This window comes from Epinephelus fuscoguttatus, linkage group LG4 (genome assembly GCF_011397635.1).
Source record: "Epinephelus fuscoguttatus linkage group LG4, E.fuscoguttatus.final_Chr_v1".
NCBI classification, from domain to species: Eukaryota; Metazoa; Chordata; class Actinopteri; order Perciformes; family Serranidae; genus Epinephelus; species Epinephelus fuscoguttatus.
Genome location: NC_064755.1, coordinates 31,886,928 through 31,904,056, shown reverse-complemented (window position 1 = coordinate 31,904,056; position 17,129 = coordinate 31,886,928). Strand labels below are relative to the sequence as shown.

General features: G+C 41.7%; 1 protein-coding gene across 2 annotated transcripts; it reads left to right on the top strand.

Moving 5' to 3' along the window:
- The first annotated feature begins 1,416 nt into the window (after nt 1-1,416).
- LOC125887753 (glucoside xylosyltransferase 1-like) lies at nt 1,417-11,848 on the top strand. Of its 2 annotated transcripts, XM_049574813.1 has the most exons (8): nt 1,417-1,867; nt 2,377-2,469; nt 4,480-4,663; nt 5,040-5,171; nt 5,264-5,515; nt 5,975-6,098; nt 6,306-6,478; nt 9,605-11,848. In XM_049574813.1, the coding sequence occupies exons 1-8, from the start codon at nt 1,650-1,652 to the stop codon at nt 9,764-9,766; spliced, it is 1,338 nt and encodes a 445-aa protein (XP_049430770.1). In that variant the 5' UTR covers nt 1,417-1,649; the 3' UTR covers nt 9,767-11,848. The 2 variants fall into 2 exon arrangements, with proteins under 2 accessions (XP_049430770.1, XP_049430771.1); XM_049574814.1 differs by lacking the exon at nt 2,377-2,469 and having other exon boundaries at nt 1,421-1,867.
- The last annotated feature ends 5,281 nt before the right edge of the window (nt 11,849-17,129 follow it).

Here is a 17,129-nt window from a genome sequence, read left to right as displayed (position 1 = left end):
TAGGCTGCACATTTTGCAATGAAGAATGTTCGAATTACTCAAGGTTTATGACAATGAATATTAAAATTAAAATGTTAAAAAACAGTCATTATTAAATTCTAGAGACCTCTGCCTATAATTCGGCTCATGCTAAAAACCTCCTGAACAATAACCATCAAAGGAATTCTGACTGGGAGAAGTTTTGGCTGGTTGCAATCTGCCATCCTCAGAGCTAGACGCCACTAAATCCCACTAAATTTCACACACTGGACCTTTAATGAGTTGTTCTTTTAACATTTTATTCCACATTATAAGTGATACAGTATATTCCATAAAGGCAAGACATGGAAAGGCAACAGACTTGACTTGTATTCAATTTATGGTGCCAGTTCAGGTCAATCAGTGAGTTGCAAATGCTTCACCATACTGTATGTGTTTGTTACTATTACCCTTCATGTTCTTTACACTTGTAGTTGTGTCTTGGAAGAAGGGCACTAAAGTAACATATTACATGTATTCATATACTATAGGTACAACCTTGAGGTACTTGTCTATCTCCACCAGCTACTTTATACTTCTACCTCAGCATGTCAGAGAGAAATTTTATACTTGGCAGTTATCTTTCTGATACTAGTATATAAATGTACTTATGCAAAAAGGGTTTAGCTGCTGTATTTAATATTCGCACCACTTAAACATGTAACGGGTCGACCTGTATCATTCAGTGTCACACTGACTTGCCTTCACACTCCCTGTTAAACTTATATATGACTGACACGATGGGGAGTTGTTTTGTGTGAATGTCTGGGGTGGAGAGACTTCACAGTAGCTCCAAGTTTGGGTCTGACTGAAGGCAGGTGTGTGCCTCCTCACACTGAGGTTGTTAAAGCATGTGCTGCAAACACTGCTGTCTCTCATCCTGGTTGCGCTCTCTCTGCACAGGCAAGGGTACACTCCTGAAGGCTGAGGTGTGACCGACCTTGTCCATCCATGGTGTGGCTCAAAGAGGACTGCACCAAGTGAGTTAATTTGTGGATGGACTGAAAAAGCAAGAGACCTGCAGCACTGCAACCCTTGGCCTTGGACTCCCCCTTCCTCCTCTGCTAACTACACACTGACATTGACTCTTACTAGTAGAGACAGGAGGACCTCATGAGTACAGATGTTTCCCCCTTTAGTTTTAAGATATTTATCCAATGAAATAAGTTGTTAATATTTCATGTGGTGTGGTCTTTTGCCCTTTTTACTTGGTTGTCAAATCAGAACCTGTAGGCCCACTGCAACCTACTGCAGTGGGTGTGTTATACACAATCCTTATTTATAACATACTAAGAAGAGAGGATTTGGGTTGGGTCTCTTTAGTATGTCTGACCCTGTGCTGCCATCCTGTGTGACATGTTATATATGATTTATGAAACTTGCGCACATAGCTCTGAGTCCTGGGTGCTACCTGGCTGTCTGCTGTACACACACTGCTCCTGACAGATGGTTGATCAAACGCGACACACGTGCAACAGATGTGGGTGGGGCGGAAACAGTAAACACCAACTGTGCTCTTCGGCTTAGCTCCTGACTTGATTTATCAGATAGATTAGTTAGCTGACAGCGCGTCAGATGGTAGCTAAGATCAACCAAAATGTTCCGTTAGCGCACAAAATTAGAAACGCAAAATGCGATGCTACCTTCAAGCATTTCTCCTGTGCTTGGTCTTCACCTTCTTCTCACTGTTGTACGTGTTCAACCAGCTAGCCTCCACCTTGGAGGACGGAGACGACTGGGGCTTGAAGGAGCAGGGGATATCCGACAGGCGCAGTCATGACTCCGGGCACCTTCTCAGGAAAAGGCCCGGGCTGGCAGGCCTTCGAGACCGCGAAGACGGGCTTGACAGGTAGCTAAGCTAGCTAGCTAACATTTTAATTTCATTTCATTACTGGGCACATTGATAGTTTAGCTGGTGCTAAGTAGCTTTAGCTACACTTTGAGTTGCTATAAATTTAGCGCCTGTAAAATTGGACCAAAATATTATGTTATGTTGCCGTTGAAACGTCAGATGATTGGCTGAGGTTAATGTTAACCGCAATAATATTTTAACCTTAGCTGGATAAACTGAAAATACAGTCAGTATGTTAATTGTGCTGTTAGCTAGCGAGTGGTAGCTGTTAGCTAGCTAGCTAACGTTAGATAATTGCTTAACCGTTAACGTTACTGCCAGCTAACGTTAACTAATTCCATGCCTCATTAGCTTTTGGCTGGATTTGAAGGACGGCCACCTGTTATACAACTAACTCTAGGAGGCACTTCAGGCTAAATCTAATCCCAAAACATGTCTGATGTCCAAGAGATTAATTCAACCCTGAGAAATCCAAAAAAGATCATGTTTTTATATTATTCTGTCAGGTGTAAATCACTATCAGTTTCTTACTGGAATCCATATTGGAGACTGCCTGCTGGTGTTTGTGGAGTGAACTGCTTATTGGGATCATCTCTTAGGTATGAATGATTTTGTGCATCTCTGTCATTAGACACCAATGTTCTTTAGAATGAGCAGACTTCAACTTTAAACTTTCAGCTACTACTACTACAGTTCAGTTCAGAGTAACTGCTGCTCTCACAGTGCACCTTGAAACTACTCTTGACTCTTGGCATCTAATGTTGACAACTTGGACAGTGACAACACTTCGAGTTGTTGGTGTATAGGCAATTTGGTGTAAAAATGCATTCTTCTACATGACACTTTAGCCTAAAATCTGTCACAGATTGACATTTATACACTCACCGGTCACTTTATTAGGTACACCTTGCTAGTACCCGGTTGGACCCCCTTATTTTTCATGCCATAGATTTAACAAGGTGCAACAATTTTGGTCCATATTGACATCAGAGCATCACGCAGTTGCTGCAGATTTGTCAGCTGCACATCCATGATGTGAATAATCTGCCTCACCACATCTCAAAGGTCTCTATTGGACTGAGATCTGGTGGCTTCTGGTGGCTTCTGGGGATACCCTTTTTTACAAGATCATGTCTACTGTATATTGTAAATTGTATTTGTATTTTAAAATGATTTGTAAAAATAAACTGAACCTCTAAACTGAACCTCTGACTGTGGAGGCCATTGGAGTACAGTGAACTCGCTGTCATGTTCAAGAAACCAGTTTGAGATAATTTGAGCTTTGTGACATCACATGTTGTCGTGCTGGAAGTAGCCATCAGAAGATGGGTACACTGTGGTCATAAAGGGATGGACACAGTCAGCAACAATACTCAGATAGGCTGTGGTGTTTAAACCATGCTCAGTTGGTACTAAGGGGCCCAAAGTGTGCCGAGAAAATATCCCCCACACCATTACACCACCACCACCAGCCTGAACCGTTGATACAAGGCAGGATGGATCCATGCTTTCATGTTGTTTACAACAAATTCTGACCCTACCATCTGAATGTTGCAGCAGAAATGGAGACTCATCAGACCAGGCAACGTTTTTCCAATCTTCTATTGTCCAGTTTTGGTGAGCCTGTGTGAATTGCAGCCTCAGTTTCCTGTTGTTAGCTGTCTTCTGCTGCTGTAGCCTATCTGGTTATTTGAGTTGCTGTTGCTTTTCTATCATCTTGAACCAGTCTGGCCATTCTCCTCTGACCTCTGGCATCAACAAGGCATTTTCTCCCAGAGAACTGCCGCCCACTGGTTATTTTCTCTTTGTCAGAACTTCCTCTGTAAACCCGAGAGATGGTTGTGTGTGAAAATCCAGTGAATCAGCAGTTTCTGAAATACTCAGACCAGCCCATCTGGCACCAACAACCATGCCACGTTCAAAGTCACTAAAATCACCTTTCTTCTCTGATGCTTGGTTTAAACTTCAGCAGGTCGTCTTGACCATGTCTGCATGCCTAAATGCATTGAGTTGCTGCCACGTGATCGGCTGATTAGCTATTTGTGTTAATATATAGTTGAACAGGTGTACCTAATAAAGTGGCTGGTGAGTGTATATACACCATTAAACATATCAGACTCTTGTTTTTTATCACTCTGCTTCTACACACAGTAATGCAGTCATAGGTGGAGTAGTAGCTTTACTTTTTTGTGATTCAAAGTCTAAGTGTAGGCAGATTAACTAGAGTCTTGTACAAATAAATAGAATTTAGTCATTTATAATTGTGTCTGTAGGCTCACCACACTATGACATGCATACAAAGATATGATTGAAAGCTGGCAAAGTGGTCTTTGAAATGCGTGACAAATTACATTCATAATTTGTGAGCTTGAGAGTAGTTTATGAGGAGCACTTGGAGGCAGCACAGAGCATGAGAGAGAGTCCTGTCCTACATCCTTTCATTAAACCTTATGACAGTTCCAACCCTACAGGGCTGAACACCCGTCAGCTGAGCCAGCTGATATCTTCATTACTTTGTACACTCCTGCACTTGTCAGCGTATCCGTGCTGGTGTACACATACAAGTCAGGGTTGATTACTAACTCATTTTACTTTGTTTTGGCTTCTAGAGAGAGGTCGGCTTCTGCAGTAAAGGAGCAGGGTGATGAGAGAAGTCACCTGGCTGTGGTGGCCTGTGGCTCCAGGCTAGAGGAGACTCTTACCATGTTGAAGTCTGCCGTTCTCCTCAGCAGGAAGCCTCTGCACTTTTACATCTTTGCTGAGGATGATCTACATGAACGCTTCAGAAATGCTGTAAGTGTCTTCCCCCAACAACCCCAGGACTTTCATACTTGTGTATTTATTTTCTGGTTATAAAGTAATAACTCAGTTATGACTAAATCTGTCTCTCTGATGTCATACGTCATTGTCAACTGGTGTATACAGAATCACATTTAAAAGGCATTATTGAAACTACCGCACACATTGTGCAAGCAAGGTCAAGGCAAGTTAGAGAAACTGCCAGTCTGCATGCAGGAATGTTTTCATACCAAAGTCTTAATTTTACAAGGTTGTTTTCACTTTTTGGCCCAAAGGCTGAGATAAATCACGTTTATAATGAACAAGTTAAGCTACAAGCGTACATGTGGATATTGTTGAGGTACATTTTTGTGGTTATCTTTTCTTTAAGCTGGACTCCTGGCCAAGAACAGTTCAGACCAAGTTTAACTTCACCATCTACCCCATCACGTTTCCCAAGGAGAATGCAAATGAGTGGAAGAAGCTCTTCAAACCTTGTGCCTCTCAGAGGCTCTTCCTGCCAGTAGGTCTTATTTTATCCTTTATGCATATACCTGTTGACAATTAAACATTTGCAAAAATGTGCTCATAAGCTTATTTTGGTCTGTTTTCCAGCTGATCCTGAAGGACGTGGATTCTTTGCTCTATGTGGACACAGACATCATTTTCCTGCAGCCAGTAGAGGACATCTGGGGCCTTCTTTCTCAGTTTAATTCAAGCCACTTAGCTGCCATGGCTCCGGAGCACGAGGAGCCACGCATCGGCTGGTACAATCGTTTTGCCCGCCACCCTTACTATGGCAAAACAGGCATCAACTCAGGGGTCATGCTCATGAACATGACGCGCCTCAGGGAAAAATCCTTTAAGGTAATGCACAGATACAAATTTTTTTTTTTTCATGTAGTTTTTTTTGCAGCGTGTTAACTGTTGTCAGCTTTTGCTTTGTGCTGTTGCCATTTCAATACACCAGTACATCATGATGTAATGTAATGTAATTCTGTAAATTTAAACATCAACATTTTTTTAAATTCAGTTAATCATTGATACATGTAGGGATGTGTGCAATTTAGACAGTGAAAAATAGCTGAGCGTACTGCAGGAGGCTGTAATGGTAGCTGTACCACCAAGATTGACCAGCAGAGGTCACTCTTGTAATTCCTGCCTAAGATGTCAGAATAAACACACTCGATAGGAAGACAAAACAGTTTGTTTGAGTTAATGTAAAGTGCTGACAAAAAGGAGTTCTTTGCCAGAATTGCAGGTCTCTGCTTTCCTGATGCAAAATGATGTGAATGCTTTCTTGATTTATTGTATTTTTCCTGCTAGAATGACATGACAACAGTTGCACTCAAGTGGGAGGAACTTCTGATGCCCCTTCTCCAGAAGTATAAACTTAATATCACCTGGGGTGACCAGGACCTCCTTAATATCATATTCCACCAAAACCCAGGTTTGTGCATCTACATACACAGCATCATTATGAGTCATGAATGTTAAGTTAGTTCAGGACACTAACAAGGCTTCGCTAAAATATTAGGTGTTTTGGAGATTTACCATCAATTAAATAGATATTTGAGGGTTTGTACCAGATTTTCATTAAATGAACCCGGTTATTTATAATCCTTATCAACCAATCATGTCTCTTGTTGTGTTACAGAAAGCCTGTATGTGTTCCCCTGCCAGTGGAACTACCGTCCAGACCACTGTATCTACGGCAGCAACTGTCAACAGGCTGATGAAGACGGTGTGTTCATTCTCCATGGGAACAGGGGAGTTTACCATGATGACAAGCAGCCTGCATTTCGAGCAGTCTACGAGGCCATCCAAAAGGTAGAAACAGCCTCTCTGACTAGAAATCTGTGGTTACCCTGAGCCCCGACAGTAAATTAAAAAACTCAAGGGTTCTTATTCGTTAATAATCACCATGTATTGCAAAAGATTCCTGATTTTAATTGAGTCTACTTATTCTCTCAAAACTTTGGACAGAGTTCCAGACACAGCTCTCTGAAAAACTTAATGTAAGGCGAAGTTATGTTTGAAAGGCTTTGTTTATTCTACCGAGGAGTGATCATTTTTATGGATTTTCTTTCTGGTGCCTCTTTTTCTTCAGAGAGCAGTTGTGTAGGTAGACCAGACTATTTGGAGAACCATTTTCTTGTCATTACAATATCAATAGGCACTCCAGGCCATTGCTTTTCTCTCATAGATGCTTCCGTCCACCAGTGCTTAATCAATAGCCTGTTAAACATTTCCGTCATCCTGTCTTGGCTCTCCTAAACCAGAGAAATCAGCCCCAACTGGCTTCAACCTCTGGAATTGCTTTAGCTGTTGTTGTTTTTTCCCCGTTAAAGGGTTTTTTTGAGGAGTTTTTCCTTATCTGCTGTCAGGGTCCAAAGGACAGAGGGATGTCGTATGCTGTAAAGCCCTGTGAGGCAAATTGTGATTTGTGATATTAGGCTTTATAAATAAAATTGATTGAACTTAAGCCCAGTTTCCACCAGACACTTTCAGTATAGTAACCCTTCAGACATGCTAGACCTTAGAGTTTCCACTGCAAACAGTACTCCTAAATGTGGGCGGTGTTGTTGTCACCCACTGTATTCCTCATTACTGGTGACACAGAGGGAAGCCTGCACCTTGTTTATCGTCCATAGAACGAGGCTGCACGTCGACATTTTCCTAACAAAATAAAACAGGCTGCAGTGAGAGTCTCTCTCCATGAGATATTTGTTTGTGCATTTAGTCCTTCTAAGGGAAGCTCAGGGGTTTCATGTTGCTGGAGCCCACCAAGCCAACCAATCAACAGACTGCAGTGTTCACAGCTCCACCTGTTAGTATCAGATCTGTGTGCTAGGTACCCCAACAGAGGGGGGACCAAAAATGGGGATGGTACAGAACGGTTCCATTGGTACCATCCACAACTTTTCACAGTGGAAATGGGGAAAAAGGCGTACCGAACAACTGAACCGTATCATATTGCTCGGTGGAAACAGGGTTTCAAAGACTGAAATTGACGAAGTGAAGAAATGTCAGCGAGCAAAACAGTGTTGCTCATTTATGTGCTTTTACAAGTTTTTGGACAACAATAGAGGTCTATGGCTCAGAGGGATAAGCTATACAGAACTGGGACACACAGACAATACTTTTGTTGTTGTATTTTTTGTCTTTTCATTGGACTTGTTGACAATAAGAAAAACATAAAATCACCTCCCTCATCTTTTAATTTCCTCCTGGGTTTGTGCGTAGGCCTCATTTCACTTTGAACAGCTGGTGAGGTCTGGCTGTCTCTTTATGCGTTCTGTGTAAACTCTAAACATTTTCAAAACTGTAGCGTCCTTAAGTTGGTATGACACCCTGCAGAGCACTGCCAGTGCATTGCTGGCACTTGAACATGAAGACAGAACTTGGAATAGAAAAGTATGACATCTGTCAGATTTACCATGCGTTATTTATGCGATGTGTTTCAGCTCTCAGAGCTTAAAAGTCCACTTACACATCCCTCATCAGTGAGCTGGCAAGTCAGCCGCAGAGCTCTCTCCCTGCCTTCGATCTGCTCTCGTTGATTTCAGCACACCGGTCAACATGCAGGCAGCAATCGGGGGAGTAAGGGAAGCTTCATTAGCTGGTCTCCATCCATTACCGCCACAGGGCCCAGCCTGGCCACTATCAGTGCGGGCAATGTTCTCAGCCATTAAGTAAACGAGCGGGCTTCATTATGGGGCACTCGGCCCTCGTGCCTCCATCAGTCTCCCCGACAGCACAAACACGCATACAACATCCAAGGCGGCACATACCAGACTCCACCTGATTTTAGGAGGTGGAGAAGAGCTGATGGTTGTCATTAGTAATCATAATATGTGTGATAAATGTAAGACACAGGGCTTTGTAGTACAATTAGCTTGTTAGAAAAGAGCCCGGTCTAACTGAGGAGCGTTTCATCCTTTGTTGTATATTTTGTTGAAGCTTTTATCAGCGCTTCCTGTTGCTCCAGCTCCTCAGGCCGCCTCCCACTTTGTTCCCACTCAGTCCTTTGAGGACAGCATCCTAAAGCCTGGAGCAGGCAATTCTGGAGGAAACTCTCATTTCCATCCCACCAAGAGCTCCTTAGTCAGCCCGGCTCCCAAGGCAGGCTCTCCCAGCAAGCAGAGGAGCTTGCAATAAAGGGCACTACCATTACGCAGCCAAGCCCACAGAAGAGTTGTAAAATTTTTAGTGCTGATGCTAGTTTGAGACATCATGATGGCTGTGTGGACAACGCACCAGCAGCATCCACATAAAAATCGATAGGAGGCTGTTAATGGTGCTTTATTGCCTGCCGCAGTATATGAAAGATAATAAAGAAAGTGCGCTTTGACTTACCTAATGCTTGACCAAACCAGAGTCAAATGAGATGCTGTAAAAGAGTGATTTCTTCTTATTTACTGGAGCAGTGAAAGAATGGCGTGCCCGGAAACAAAAACAAAAGCGTCCTTATTTACATACGCTACGTGACAAAAGCCTCCGCTGCTTATATTAGCCAGCTGAAGAGCTGGAAGTTTTATCTTTGCTGTTCACTTGGTGACACAAAAGCATCCAATAATGAAGCATATCTGGAATGCTGCAGCTGTAGCTTTCACCAGCGCTGTTACGCCCTACTGAGCCCATTCTTGTATAGTTTTGGTAACAGATATTCATCATCCAAACACAGTCTGAAATTGACAGTTTTGAATCAAATGCAGAATGTTATTGTCCTGAAGTGACAGTGATAAATGTGGCACTTAATTTGTGTGATTTGAATGCAGTTCTCATCCTCCCGTCATGGCCGCCACAGCAGGCAACAGGTGCACAAACGCACTTCGGCTTGATTTTCTTTTATTTAAAGCACGTTTTGAGTCTTTAAGTTATGCAGGAGAACAACTTAAATTAAAGACACTTCATAAAGCTGTAATATAATCTGATTTTTTTTTCACATCGCAGTACCCGTTTGGTGACAACATGGAGACCTCATTACTTCAGCCGCTGGAAGCGACACTGCAGACCACCACAAATACATACTGTGGAAGAACCAGTCACCTGTTTACGAGGAAGTTAAAACAGAGCATCATGTCTGTTCAACAAGACGTCACACGGAGAAGATGATCAGAAACAGCACTCTGATATCAGTGATGTCATGATTAGTGTCTCTAATTTCTCTCTGGAGGTAGAGACGTGGATTTAAGACACTCCTGTGGAGACAATGAGCTGAATGACAGACTCAAGTCAACACCGAATCATCAGCTGTTACAAACTGCATATCAAGACTATGGAAATGGGTAATCTGTGGAACAGGTTCTATTTTTATTCTTCAGTGAAGCCAATCCTGGTTCTCATCTGTCCAGTGAACACATGATCTGGTCAGAAATGCTTTCTCACAGTGGTGGAAAATGCACTGAAACCACTTTGCCCTGCAGAGATTTTGGACGTCATTGCCGACAAGGACACTCGCTGGATTCTAGACAATCAGGTTGTGTTACTATTTGTTTTGAGACAGATCCTACAATCGCGTTATACAGTTTTTCAGAGGTCTTTGGGGGATAAAACACAGCAGGGTATTTGAATGTGTACTCACATTGGGAGTATCTTATAAGAGTTGTTGTAATATAATTTTCCATACAGGTTTTAACAGGTATCACTGCAGGATATCAAGCCTGTTCCTGTTTCCCAGGGGGTCAAATACCAACACCTTGTCATGCCCCTCGGCGTGTGATATCGATACTGAAGGCCCCCATTTGGCGTCGTCATGAGACAATATCTCCAATGTAAACCCATCCATGGCAAGTAATATATATAAAGATGAATGGGTCAAACAAAAATGGACTTTTATCCAGGAGACCACAGTTTGTGTCCAGCGTGAAACCAAAAGCTGGTGTTTTTTTAACTCAACGCTACATCACCTAAGTTGCTCCTTCCCATGTGAAACCAAAGACAGTGTTGTTTTTATGTAATGTTACTTAAATTATGTACCGTTGTCGCTCACTGACATCACTCGTGCCATATTCATGTCACAATATTAGGGCTGCCCCCGACTAAGAATTTTCCTACTGGACCAATAGTCGTCATTTAGGGCCATCAGTCGACAAGTTGCCCACATGTTTACGATGTTAATTAAATTATTAAATGGTATATTTTGGGCGGGGCAACACAATGGTTTGAGTTGAAGGTCTGAGAAAGAAGTGTATCAGTAACATTGTTAACACTGTGCTACATTACAGAGAAATACAAAACCGTACTAATGAACCTTCATTAATATAGGCCTATATTTTATCTACAAGTGCACGTCACACACTGAGCGAGCCGCCTGTTAATGACGCTGTCTGCAAAGCGGTAATGATTGTGCTAAGTGGCTAATGGACGTAGCTACTTCAAGAGCCCAACCCTGACCGTTTTGCACATGGGAGAAGTTTTCCTTGTAGGCTTTTTCTCAGAAAGCCTTTTCTGACAGAAAACCAATCATTTTAACCCAAACCACAACTTTTTTCCTGCCTTAACCAAGAAATCCCTTTCTGACAGGAAGCCCTCCAGGAAAACTTCTCCCAACTGCATCCATTTCACATTAAACGCGTTACACTGTGTTTCAGCTGTGTGGCTTGTGCGTCGCTATGAGAATCTGAGGGGCGTGGCAGTGGAAAGTATTCGACAACCTGGGATGAGAATGGATTGCAATATCACGGAAAAGGGTTGTTGTTATTTTCAGGTACTTGTTAGTTCACCAGGAATTCCTTTTTTTATTGAACAAAACAGATGCTAATTAAGATTACTATAAACATATGGAATATATCAGTATTTATTGTTCTTATCTTCGACAGGAAGCACTTTTGATGCCTACCTTAAAACTTAAACATGAGGCTGTCATTTCATCCACCCTGGTGTGGGAGTTTGTCAAAGCATTGTTTACTGTTTACTGTATTGGCGTTAAAGTAATGTCAGTATCTTTACCAATATGAACATGTGATTCCTATAACTGGAACATTGCCACGGAGAGTAGTTAGTGTTTCATCAAGCCAGCTAGCGTCATGAAATCTGCTCCCAGGTTTAGCAAACAATTTGCACTTTTGATTTGAGAATGAGGATTGTAACGACACAAAGATGATATCTGTGATGTAAATGTCTTACTCAAAAGCCAGCATAGACATTCAAGGTTATATCAAATGAATGGGGAATAAATATTTTTATTAAAAAGCATTTTCAGTGTTGACTGTGATGTATCTCAGAAAGGCTGAGTTGAAAAAGTCAACTCAGCCTAAGTCGTAGCACTTTAAATTTGACAGCCAAGTATGTGATAATGCTTGGAATTTCATTTTCATGCTTTGAGACTACAGAGTGTTTTGGACTGCAAATACTTTAAATTAGAAGAATCCTAAGAGTATTGTGTTTGTAATAAGGCAAATTAATTCTGGTGTAATTAAATAATGACAGAAATTCCTTAAGGTTTAATCTGCAATGCTCTGTTCTCACTTTCTTACATTTTATTTCCTTTATTTCTTCATATTAAATCTTTTGCACCAGCCATCATAACCACTTTGCATAAACTGTACTTGTTGCCCACTTGCGCCACGCAAAGCCCAAGCATGAGCCGCGTTGTGGAAGGCAGCAGCGAGCTAAGAATAAATTCATGTGTGAGTGTGAAGACTTCAGGAAGTGTTGTTAGGTGGTCGAAAAGGAGCTGATGTGTCTGGGTCAGTCACCTCTGGCTCTTCATTTCACAGGCAGATTGACGGACGTGCCTGGAATAAGCGATAGAGCTGCGTGAAGAATTTAAAGTGGTCTCTATACTAAGCAGCTGTTAAGATAAGTCCATTTTTCTTCCTGAGAAATTAGAGTTGGGTGAAATTATGTATTTTAAGAAAGAATTACCTCTCCACAAGTTTTCCGAGTTACATCTACAGCTCCATCTTAGATGTGAAGCCAGGTGAAACCAAGCAGTGGTTGTAAAGATTTGCATATTAGGCAATTAATGGTTGTATTGTACTGTGAGCTAATGAGCAATAACAATTGTATAGCTAGAAGGAGAGGCTCATAAGTTGGCTCTGGTACATATTTTTAAAAGCTAAGCTTGGAGTTGCCCTCCACAAAAAACACCAGAGATCAATTTATTTCTTCCATCCATCCATCCATCCTTCATTATACATCTGCAGAGAAAATGCTCAATGATATTATTGAATACATTCAAGGACAACCTCCTTTAGTGAGACGGATGTTTACAACTTCAATATGCCAAAGCATATTCCGTTTTTAGGGGGGAAAACTGATGCTGCTACCGCCTGGTTTCACTCCCCCCTGAGCATAATGGTGATTGAGGTCTCATTCGCTTTCAGTCTAACAGGAACTGCCAATGGATTATTCATGTTATTGCTTGCACCACTTGGCCTCCGTAATGTTCAATAAGGATTTAATGCCCAGGCATAAATTAAAACAGTCGGAGGCAAATGGCCCAACACCGAGTAAAAAGGGTCACAAAGTAAGGATTATGCAATATTAGGCAGTGCAAAGTCATCAACACCCTCTTTACGTGAGCAGAGTGTGGAGCTGACATCGTCAACAGTTATGTGGAAGGGGCATTTAGAGTTTTTAGGATGACAGGATGTTTTTCAGATTGCAGAGTCCTTAATATCTGGGACCAGGCGTAAAATGATGTGCACTTACAAAAGCTATGCAAACACATGAGCTATAATTTGGTAGAATGTTCACTGAGAATGTGTGTGCAGATCATGCAGACATGCAGTTATCTTACCTGACATGTAATAAATTGTTCTTTTCTACCACTTGGGGGCAGCAGAAACAACAAGTGAACACAACATTAATGTTAGGTTATGCTACATTATTAATTTGGGGTCATATTTCTGGCTACCTTTCAAATGTAAATCCAGTATTTACTCTTCTTTTAGCACTGTTTGTCTTCCAGAGTAAAATGACTTGGACTCAAGTCAGACTGGAGTCACAAGTTTGATCACTCCACAAATCCAAAAAGACTTGCAACTCTTAGAATCTTAAACTTCACTTGGACTTGAGCCTTTTGACTTGAAAATACTTGATACCTGTCCCCAAGTCCAAAAATTAAAAGGTGTGCCACAAATCAATTAATATCCCTTCATTGCTTGAATCAACTGACATAAACACTATTAATTACTAGCAAGTCGACACAGCACCAGTTGGAAAAATGAATACCAAATACAACATTGCTCGCTTTCAAAAACTACGCAGTGCAGAACCAAAAACTGAAACGTGCAAATCAGAGATTACAGGTGTAGAGGCATCAACTTCCAATAAGCTTGTTTTAATAAATAAGTCTAGATTTTAAAAAGTGTGATTTTTGTCCAATTTTGCCTTTATTTCAAGCCACCTCGACTACTGTAACACACCTTTGACTGGCCTCCCAAAAAACACCACTGAGAGACTTCAGCTCATTCAAAACTCTGCAGCTCGGCTATTAACCAGAACCAAGAGGAGAGAGCACATCAGGCCAGTCTGACTTCCTGTTACATTTAGAATTGATTTTAAGCTCCTCCTCCTTGTATACAAAGCCCTACATGGGCTGGGGCCGAGCTACATCGCTAACTCCCTTGCTAACTATTTGCCTCCAAGAACACTGCGATCATCTGCTGCTGGTTTATTGGAGGTTCCTAGCAACAGCTGGAAGATGAAGCCTTTGTCAATTACACCCCAAAGCTATGGAACACACTATGTATAGATGTCAAGAAAGCTAGCTCGCTTATTAGCTTTAAAAGAAACCTAAAAACGTATCTGTTCACTTTAGCTTTTAACTAGTTCTGACTTTCCTCATACAGGTCTGAAACTCTTTAGTTTTACATTTCATGCTGCTGCAACTCTTTTGAAATCTTACCTGAGCTTATGATATGACTCAGTGCTTACCATGCCTTTATTGTGAAGCACTTTTAACTGTTAATACGGCATTATATTTGGTGAAGAGCACATTATGACATAGGACTCTAAACTCAAAATTTAGTATGTGGGACTTGCCTGTCTTGATCTGAGATTTAACTTGGGACTTGAGTGCAAAGACTTGAGACGTGACTTTCAAAACAATGACTTACTCCCACCGCTGGTCTCTACCAGCTCCTGAAAGAAATATCTAGTCTGATAAGGTGAGTTTGGCAGTGTGGCAAAGCAGAAGTGACAGAGAGGATGAGAGTGGGAAGAAAAAGTAGAAATGTACTCAGAGTAATAAAGTGGAAACATGAAAGAAAAGAGTTTTGTTACTGAACTTTAGCCAAAACTTCAGTAACCGTACATGCCGTAAGACAGAAATAATGAAGAGAGACTTAAAAGCCTCATAGAGCTGTTGAGTTGGGTAAAGTTTAACAAAGGCTTCATGCACACAGTGCAGCTTTATATAAGACAACTAAAACTAAATAAAAGGGTTGTTAAGGCTTTGATGAACTCAATATGTGACGTGACAACACAGAAGTTCTCCCCTTCAAGGATACTTCTGAACAACGGCTGATCCTCAATCTGCTCATTTTGCAAGACAACACATCTGAGTGAGGATGAGACTCCTGTTAGTCGAGACATGCACCTGACAGTGAGTCGTGTATCTTGTCAGTTTGATAAACTGAACAAAGTGACAAACCAGAGCGGGGATGAGAGGAAAGTAAGAAGTTTATCACAGTTGAATGGACCAGGTAGCAAATCTGTTTTCCCATCGTGCATCTGTCTCTCTGCTCACTCCCTTTTCCTGCTGCAGAAGGATATCATTTAACAAGTGAACATTTTGATCAATACTACATTTTCCAGCACTGCTGAGACAGGTATTTGGTGCTGATATGCCAGGGGTTAAAACGATTAATGTAATTTACCCGTGAGCATTAGTTATGCATGGATCCTTCAGGATCACGCTGAGAGGTGAATCTGCCACAGTAAGCAGAGCAAGATGAGAATTATTCATATGGAAATAAAATGAAATCGCTAGTTCGGAGCCGATAGTGAGATAGTATGGATATCATCTTGTCACTTCACACATATTGGTAGACTTTACTGTAAAATTGGATTCTTCCTAATTTCAGTGAAACTTTGTTGGAACAAGAACAAGAGTATGCAGCTACACTAAGCAATGCGTCTTTATCATAACGTCAAGCATTAGCAGTACACATAACACTTCACTCATGTAAGCTAACTGACGACATTTTACACAGTCCATGCAACTTCTTCCAGTGTGCTTGCAAAGGTTACGAGAGGAGTGTTTACAAGTGGAGATCTCAGCGTTTGTCAGGAGGCACAGCAAACACCATGTAACTGTTGTCTTTTTTTAGACGCTTGTATAAAAAGTGTGGCCAGATGTGGCCGGGGATTGTTGCTGGAAGCTGCCTCTTGTTCTTGGTTTTGCTCCGTCATCACTGCATCACGAGCAAGAACAGTTGGTGCTTCTTGTTCTTCCAGCCAGCTGGCAACTTGGCATCTGCAGCAGAGGTGCTCCTCTTCCGCTGTTCCCCCTACACTCAATTCGCAAATTTAGAGTAGACCTTAATGAAGATAAAAATGGCAAATGTAGTTTAGTAAAAAGTGGATTACTGGCTCGAAAATGTGCTTGAGCAAGGGCATAGGTTTTGTCTCAACACTGGGTTGGGGGCACATATGAAATTGGGAGTTTGTGGGGCCTCCGCCAGAACATTTTGAGCACTTAATTTTCTGCTTTCTGGAAGATTTCTAGGCACAAATTTGTGCTTTTTCTGCATCAAATTGAATGTAAATGTCTTAAATTTACTTACTTACTTACTTACTAACTTATGCTTTACACCCCTTTTGGGGTATAGACCATCGACAAGGGACCTCCAGAGTACCCGATCGCTAGCTCTCTCCCTTCGCCAGGTGTCTCTTGGCCGACCTCTCTTTCGCTTCCCCTGAGGATTCCACGTCAGAGCCTGTCTGGTTTGTCTGATGTTTGACGTTGGTTTTCGAGGAGTGTGCCCTCTCCATTTCCATCTTCTTGGTCCAGTTTAATTTTTAGCTGGTATTTGCTGTGTCTTCGTCCAAAGATCTTCTTTGGTGATCTTGTCTGGCCAATAGATTTTCAAGATTTTTCTCAGGTACCTGTTAATGAAGCTTCACACTTAAATTTAGTTTGAAAGATGGTAACCATGAGTGTCTACAGATGTTAACGGCAATCCATCCAATGCTTTCAAGTGGTGGACTCTCTGACTGTCAGACTGACATTGGCCTCATTAGAGCCACACAGCCAGCTAGCCACAAAACGTTATTCCTGGATCTACTTCTCTAAACTTGCAATTCAAATCCCATTCTAGCAAATTATTTGTATCTCTTCCTCGAAGAACAAAAGCTAAGCCAGATTAATGACACACTGCCTCACAGCTACACTGCTTGGATCAATGTTTCAATTTAATCCATACCCTGCTACCCGCGGGTGGTGGCTCCTCTCCTCTCACTCAACAGCCATAAACAACAGCTCAAAGAGCCTCCACATTGACCCCAAGGGCTCTCGCCTCCGCCG